The 7,906-nt window shown below is 42.9% G+C and overlaps 1 protein-coding gene across 1 annotated transcript; it reads right to left on the bottom strand.

Annotated features, from left to right (window-relative positions):
• Nucleotides 1-3,197: 3,197 nt before the first annotated feature.
• DKK1 (dickkopf WNT signaling pathway inhibitor 1) lies at nucleotides 3,198-6,399 on the bottom strand. The gene is made up of 4 exons (XM_040254672.1): nucleotides 5,954-6,399; nucleotides 5,576-5,732; nucleotides 4,297-4,440; nucleotides 3,198-4,181 (listed from the first exon to the last, which is right to left on the bottom strand). Exons 1-4 carry the CDS (start codon nucleotides 6,185-6,187, stop codon nucleotides 3,928-3,930), a joined length of 789 nt encoding a protein of 262 aa, XP_040110606.1. The 5' UTR covers nucleotides 6,188-6,399; the 3' UTR covers nucleotides 3,198-3,927.
• Nucleotides 6,400-7,906: the final 1,507 nt, after the last annotated feature.

Genomic DNA, 7,906 nt, shown 5'->3' on the forward strand with positions numbered 1-7,906 from the left:
TGTATTCCTTTGCATTGTTCACAGAAGAAGACTTTCTTATCTCTCCTTGCTATTCTTTGGAACTCTGCATTCATATAGGTATTATCTTTTCCTTTCTCCTTTGCCTTTCACTTCTCTTTTCTCAGCTATTTGTAAGGCCTCCTCAAACAGCCATTTTGCCTTGTTGCATTTCTTTTTCTTGGGGATGGTTTTGGTCACCACCTCCTGTACAGTATTACAAACCTCCATCCATAGTTCTTCAGGCACTCTGTCTACCAGATCTGATCTCTTGAATTTAATTTTCACTCCCACTGTATAATGGTAAGGGATTTGATATAGTCATACCTTAATGACCTAGTGGTTTTCCCTGCTGCTACTGCTAAGTCACTTCAGTCGTGCAACCCCATAGACATCAGCCCACCAGGCCCCCCTGCCCCTGGGATTCTCCAGGCAAGAATACTGGAGTGGGTTGCCATTTCCTTCTCCAATACATAAATGTGAAAAGTGAAAGTGAAGTCGCTCAGTCGTGTCTGACCCTCAGCGACCCCATGGACTGCAGCCTTTCAGGCTCCTCCATCCATGGGATTTTCCAGGCAAGAGTACTGGAGTGGGGTGCCATTGCCTTTTTTCCCTACTTTCTTCAAAGTAGCTACTTTTTTTGGTACTGTATACTGTACTCAGTTGTATTTTAGAAAGTATGAAAATTGTAATATAAAACTCAGTGGAAAATATTTAATAAACCTAATGGTAGCAATGTCCATTTTTCATTCAGTTCAGTCGCTCAGTCGTGTCTGACTCTTTGTGACCCCATGAATCACAGCACGCCAGGCCTCCCTGTCCATCACCATCTCCCGGAGTTCACTCAAACTCACGTCCATCGAGTCGGTGATGCCATCCAGCCATCTCATCCTCTGTCATCCCCTTTTCCTCCTGCCCCCAATCCCTCCCAGCATCAGAGTCTTTGCCAATGAGTCAACTCTTCGCATGAGGTGGCCAAAGTCCTGGAGTTTCAGCTTTAGCATCATTCCTTCCAAAGAACACCCAGGGCTGATCTTTAGAATGGACTGGCTGGATCTCCTTGAAGTCCAAAAGCTAGTAACATGATCAAGTTAAGTACAACAGTCAGGTTTGAAGTGAAGGAAATTTTAATGATTTTAGCTGATATTTCCATAAGTGGCAATGAGTACTGGTATGACTATGCAATTAAAAATCCTGAAACTGACACAGTTTCTAATTCTATAATTTTGTTTCTAATGCCATGATTGAATTAGTACAATTTGATTTACCATGGGAAGAGTCCGTAAAGCATTTTGATCTGCTGCCAAGTATGAATAACAATATTTAGCCTGCATGTCTGTATTTTTCTTTTAAACAATGTATTCCCATGTTCATTCCTATCAATAGATTTCAACTAAAGCAAAATTTGTACTATTGAATTCTCCTAGCAAAATAAGAGGATAGGGCAATGACTTGTTTCCACTTTTATTTAATAATTATTCCAAAATCAAAGCAATAGAACAAGCCTACCTTTAACTGAATGTCACAGATTACCATTTACTGTGAAATTGATAAGATACACCTCTTCTCTCTTCCTCCTTTTATGCAGTTTAGCAAGAGTTTAATCATCACTAGATCGTTGATAAGCAGACATCTTGTCATTTTGCCCACACCATACCTTATGAGTAGCTACAGCAAGCATGCTTTTTAAATTTGAATTTTCCCTCAGAAGAGTCATTGTCTTATCCTACAACTATTGTCTTATCCTACAACTATATCAGCACAGGAAAACACACAGAAAAAATCTATACTGATGGCACAATATTTGTCATAACAAAAACACTGGAGACAATTTCAATGTCTCTCAATAATGACTCTAAGATATAGCTTTTCCAATAGGCTACACTCTTAAGGCAACTGTTGAAAGGAATAAGACACCTCTCTATGTATTACACAGGAAAATCTGCAAGGCATGTTAAATAAAAGTACAAGGTACAGGGCAGTGTACAGTACGCTAAACTCATTTGATAAAATACCTTGGAAATGCATTCCCAAGTTCATGTATTTTCCATTCAAATAAATTGTTTAGAAATTCAAGTTTCAGCAGCCATTATCTTAAATGTTCGAGATTCTTTAAATGATCCTTTTGATTTGGTATTGTATCTGACTTCCAACTTCTAGCCTCCATTACTAATAAAAGTGTCTATAGTTCTGATAAATTCTTTTTTCACCTTTTTCAATGTGTAGAATCTCTTTGTGATATTCCCTTCCTAGGTACTCAGCTGGGCAGAAGGAAGAGGCATGCCTCCTCGGTGGGTTTCTCATTCTCCCATCCCCATTATGGTATGGGAAGCAAGGAGGGCTAAAACCAGGGCTGATGAGCTAATACATGCAGAGGTAGAGTCTGGCTGCAGCTGGTTCCTGTAGAAATGAAGGGATCCCATCACCAAGGCCTTTTAAATGATTGCTCCTCTCCCTTCTGGAAACAGAGGCCCTTCTTTCTTCTTTTCGAAGAAAGGGCTTCATGTTTCCTTTCCTCTCCTGTGCTTTATTGGAGATGGCAGGCCTTAGATTTGGCCTTCTTGGCACATCAGCCAACTAGCACAGGTAGAAAAAGAAAGTTTCTCCAGGGTAAGGACACCGAAGCTTCCAAACAAAAGGAATGTAATAGCAGACATCCTGCCAGTTCCCTTCTCAGGCAAGAACTAACCAACCCTTGTGTCCTGTTGGCAAAACCCCTTGAAACTGAACCACTTCCAGGAATACAAAAACAACAAACATTCTAGGACATCTGTGTTATTTAATGAAACTTTTTAGACAAATTGATCAGTGACTTTCCCTTGGAATGCCTTGGACCCAACATTTTGTGGTTTTGATGTAGACGTTTTGAATATTACAGAATAGGTGTGAATTGGGACAGTTGCTCTCTTCTTCAGGGAGAGTATCAGATTTGTCAGTATCAAAGCTGGCGAATGAAAATACAAAGCCAGTTCAGGCTTCATTTCTGTGGGTTTTCTTTTAAACAGTATATCCTATTCTTTTCCAGTGAACAGATGTCTAGTTGAACAAAAATTGAAATAGTCAATTCACCTAGCAAGAGAAGCAAAGAACAAAATGAGAGAGGCTTTGTGATTTTTAGGTAATAATTATTTACAAAGCAAAGTAGTTGAAACAAGTCTTCCTGGCATGAAGTAGTATTTAAGATAGTTCAGGTGCACTAATTTGGTACAAAATCTGCATGTATTTGTCAACTGTATTTATACACCCACACAAACACATTCCCACATACCCTGGCACATACAGCCCTCTAAGATCACACTGCCAAAATGTATCTATGCTTTTAATATTTCATGGTATTAAGTTAAATTTTATTTCAAGGACTGTCACAACCTAGAGATAAATAGGATCTAAGTACTGAGATAATACATTTTGGAAAATAATATTTTTATGATAAATCTTACATACCTATCTTCATTCCAAAAGCTCCTTATAGTCTAGATTCTAGAATTAAAAGGGGGAAAGGTTTTACATTTAGGAAGTATAAGCTGAAAGTATTTCAATTCAATATAGAATAAGCTGAAAGTATTTATTTCAATTCAATATAGAGTATTTATCAGAGTCAAGATAACAATCAATGTGTACAAAAATTTACATGACAAGAGGAACAATAGACAACGTAGCACCTTTAGAAAAATAATTAAAAGATTTGTTGCATTTACAGGTAAGTGCCACACTGAAAATTTACAACACAGTAATTTACTGCAATCAATGACAGGAGAGTTCCACAAAGAAACAAAGCTCTTACACCCCAGATTTTCGGAAGGTATTATTGGAATGCTTAACTGTAACCACAGAATTTGTACATCCTTAAGGATTGAGCTCACAAAAGTCACAAACGGTTTTCATAACATATATTATGTAAACGGAGTCCACTGTGTTCGGACAGCTGGCTTAGTGTCTCTGACAGGTGTGAAGCCTGGAAGAATTACTGGCTTGATGGTGATCTTTCTGCATCCGGCAAGACAGACCTTCTCCACAGTAACAACGCTGAAATATCTCCAGCCCGTGGGAGCCTTTTCTCCTGTGCTTGGTGCACACTTGACCTTCCTTGAGAACAGGTTTACAGATCTTGGACCAGAAATGTCTAGCACAACACAACCCTGCAGCACAGTCTGATGAGCGAAGACAGACAGTACCTTCTTGTGCTAGGGAGACAATAGGAAAAGTACTTGGTCACTGCTAAGCCTGCATTGTTTCATTAAGGTAATCCAAAAGACTATAAATGTGCTAACAAAAAAGTCTTCAGATCTTTTCACCTACCTTTGGTATGATACGTTCTTGAAGACAGTGTAGTTCTTCTCGAGTACCCGTCCAAGGTACTGTGTTCATTACCAAAGCTTTCAATAATGGTTTCCTCGATGTCCCCTCGATGGAAATGATTTTGATCAGAAGGCATGCATATCCCTAAGGAAGCAGGAGATAGTGATTAACTCCAGAGCTGTAATATGTTCCTGCTAATAGCTGTGACCGTGGCAGTCTGCTATGCCTATGCCAACTTGAGCTACCTCGTTGTAGTGACATTAAACATGAGCCAAACTTCCTAGTGTTAAAGCAAAACTCCCTAATGGACAGAAGCATCCGTGCACTCATACATAACAGCCCCAATCTAGACACTTAAAATACTTTCTCAGCAACCATGGTAGTGGCAATGAAATTTCTGCCCCTTTTAATATCACCCTTGGGGTTAGAAAAATAAAATCAGTCAGTCACTTAAAAAATTGTATTTAAAAATAACTTTTCTGCCCTCTGTACTATAAGGATTCTGTCAGACTAAGTTAAGCAAATGCAATGCCTGCTGTCTGGAAGATTACAATCTTTTCCACCAATTACTTTACTGTATAATTTCTATATTACAGAGAGATTTAGTTAGTTCACCCCAGAGTATTATTGGGTCCTAAGGAGGATCGCCACACTCAAGTTTATTTCTGGAGCCTTCTTGGGCTGAATCTACCTCTCTGAGACGTTAAAATTATGTGGATCTGTGGTTGAGGGGAAGAGTAGTTATTTTAAGATAGCAGGAGGTAGAGGCAGATAAAGATGGAGAAGCCAGGATGTGAGGGCATCAAGATCTCCTTTAAGAATGATCTGCACAGATAAATCGCTGGAAATGACAACAGCTTGAACGCAGACCTTGAAAGAGGCTATCTGGCAGAGCTGTGAGAAGCACGGTAAGAAAAATGGAACAGGCAACTAAATGCCCGTTCTGATTTCCGTGGGGTCTCTGTAAGTTCCACCTCCCTGCCCAACTTCATTCTCAAATTGTATCAAGGCTCTCTAGACAAATTCTTATGAAAGTGTCCACTCTGAGGGAAGACGCCCTCTTAAAGTAATCGAGGGGCACAAAGGGATAGAAGGAGCTCCAAGACCTCCGTACTTATCTTTGCTCCCAGGTTAAACACTAGCCTGAAATCCTTCCTCGCACGCTGAACTCCCATTGGCAAGGCAGTGCCAAAGTGTTCTCAGCTGAGAGGATTGTCTCTCAGCTGTAGGCGCGCAAGCAGAGGATGGTTTGAGCCCGAAAGAGAGCTGCCCGACTCACCGTTTTTGCAGTGATTCCCAGGGCAGCACATCGCGTGCCGCATGCAGCGTTTTCGGAGCTTCCGACAGGCTTGGCAGGTTTGCGCGCCGGCTCCGCGGGTGGGACTGGCGCAGTACTCGTCCGTGCTGCACTCCGCGTCCTCAGCGCACGGGTATGGCTGCGGGGAGGGGGCCGGGAGAGGGGGAGGCACTTGGGCACTCCTGGACTCCTCACAGTCCCTTTCAGCCCACCTCTCCAAAAACTGTTGCCGCTCCCTGCTCCCAAAGGCAGTTGCCAAACGCACCTTGAACTATTCTTACACAGCCCGTTCTGCGCCCTCTTCCCCAAAGGAGACCCGTTTAGGATCGCAGCATTCCCGAGCCCCAAGACCCTTCTCACCTGGTGTTTGTCATGGTACTTGCTGCCTCCCTCAAACGGAATCCCGGGAGCCGTGCTGACTGCAGAGCCTGGGTGCCCGGCAGCGCCGCTCATCTGCGGGGTGTTCTTGATGGCGTTGGAATTGAGAACGAAGTTCAAGGTGGCGCTCACTCCCAGCAGAGGGTGACCGCAAAGAGCCGCAGCCACCAGGGCGACCAAGACCCGGGCAGCACCCGCTGTGCCCACAGCCGTCATCTCAGAAGGACTCAAGGGAGAAAAAGAGAAAGGAGCAACGTCACTTTGCACGCCTAGTCCCCACGGAGCTGTGCTGGCGCAGCTGCAGAGACAGGACTCGGAGCGCCTCCACCAGTCCCAGAGTCCTGACCCTGACTGCAGGGCTCTGCGCCGCCACCGCCACCGAGGCTGCCTTTATACTGCGGGCTTCGAGCATTCCGGCCCCTCCGGGGAAGACAACAAAGCCGGATTGGGATTTCAAAGCGTTGGGAGGGGCTGGAAGGGGGTGTGTTTGTGTACATGAAGGGGAGCCTTTGACACTCTTCACCCCACCCCTCCCTTGCGAAGTCCTGCCCCTGTCCAGCTCACCTTGGGGTGACGGTAATCAGCGAGCATTAGAGGAGACAACTTTAATAAATGCGGGAAGTGGGAGGAACCTCGGGAGTACTGGGATCTGAAACACTTTCAGACAGGCATTGTGATGTTCTCTGTAAAGCCACTTTTCTCCTCTTTTCATTACGCTAGTACTATTTTTTTATTGTGCACATAATATTTAATATTAAATACAACCCAATCAGTAATTAAAAGTCCCTATGAAAACGTTTCAGCGAGAGGGCCAGGTGGCTGTTGCGAGTTGTTGATTAACCCTTTAGAGTCACGATTTGCAGATTTGGGGTGAGACCTTTGGCTTTAAGTTCATTTAATTCCAGTCCTCCCTCCTTCTTCCCCTTCCCCCGCCCCCACGAGAAAAATGTGCAAAGAGAAGAGCATTTGCACATCAAACGAGGGTAAGAAGGAAGAAGAACGAATGCTCTTTTGATGGGAAGTTTAGAGAGGGAGGCGAGAGACTGGTGTTTGGAAATTAGATCAGGGGCGGAGGGAAGAGGGAAATGACCATCCGATAATCAAGCTATTTAATGTCCTTTGAATCTGAGCAGTCGCGGCTGTAGATGAACTTGATTAGGCAGACACGCAAGATCAAAGTGGCCGGAGCGAAAGCGGACAGGGTCCAACGACTGGGTCAGTGGTCCTTCCCTGATTCCCCCTTCTCAATGGTGGGTTAACTCAAGGAGATAAGAAACCCTTAAGGCTTAGCGCCTGACTTCCTTCATTAGTATTTCATATGGCAGAGCTTGAGAACGCCTGTGTTTGATCCCAAGTCAGCCTGTTCCTGGGACCCGCTCTAGGGAGATAAGAGACTAGCTTCAGGAAAGGGGAAGCTGAAAGCGAATTTATCATCATTTAAAGCATTTTTTAAAAATAATAAAGCAAGGCTAGTATATAAGAATGTCGTCCTGCTGATGCATTGCAAGTAATTGATCCAACAAAAATATATTGGAAGCCTAGTACCCTGGCAGTGGTCTGTACTTCGCTTTGTTGCCCTCTGGAGGAGGGGGTGGGGGTATATTAAATACAAATACTCTGACTAAAGTAATAGTGAAAGTTAATAAATGTACACAGTTCTTTTTAAAGCAGGTTGATGTTATAAGCATCAGAAGATAGACAACTACTATGTGAATTTAGAAAAAGATGATTGAATAATCACTGTTGAGTAAAAAAGATTAGGATATATTTATTTTGTGCTCCCTAACCTCCAGAGTATTTATAATCACTTTGCATAATTACCTACAATATTCATTACTGAGACCACTACCAAAGGTAACCCTTAGTGGTCTTAAAGTAGTATAATAATCCAAAAGTTGAGAGGGAAAGGGGTGATTTTAAAAAGAAGTTTGCAAT

Source organism: Oryx dammah, unplaced genomic scaffold, assembly GCF_014754425.2.
Source record: "Oryx dammah isolate SB20612 unplaced genomic scaffold, SCBI_Odam_1.1 HiC_scaffold_14, whole genome shotgun sequence".
NCBI classification, from domain to species: domain Eukaryota; kingdom Metazoa; phylum Chordata; class Mammalia; order Artiodactyla; family Bovidae; genus Oryx; species Oryx dammah.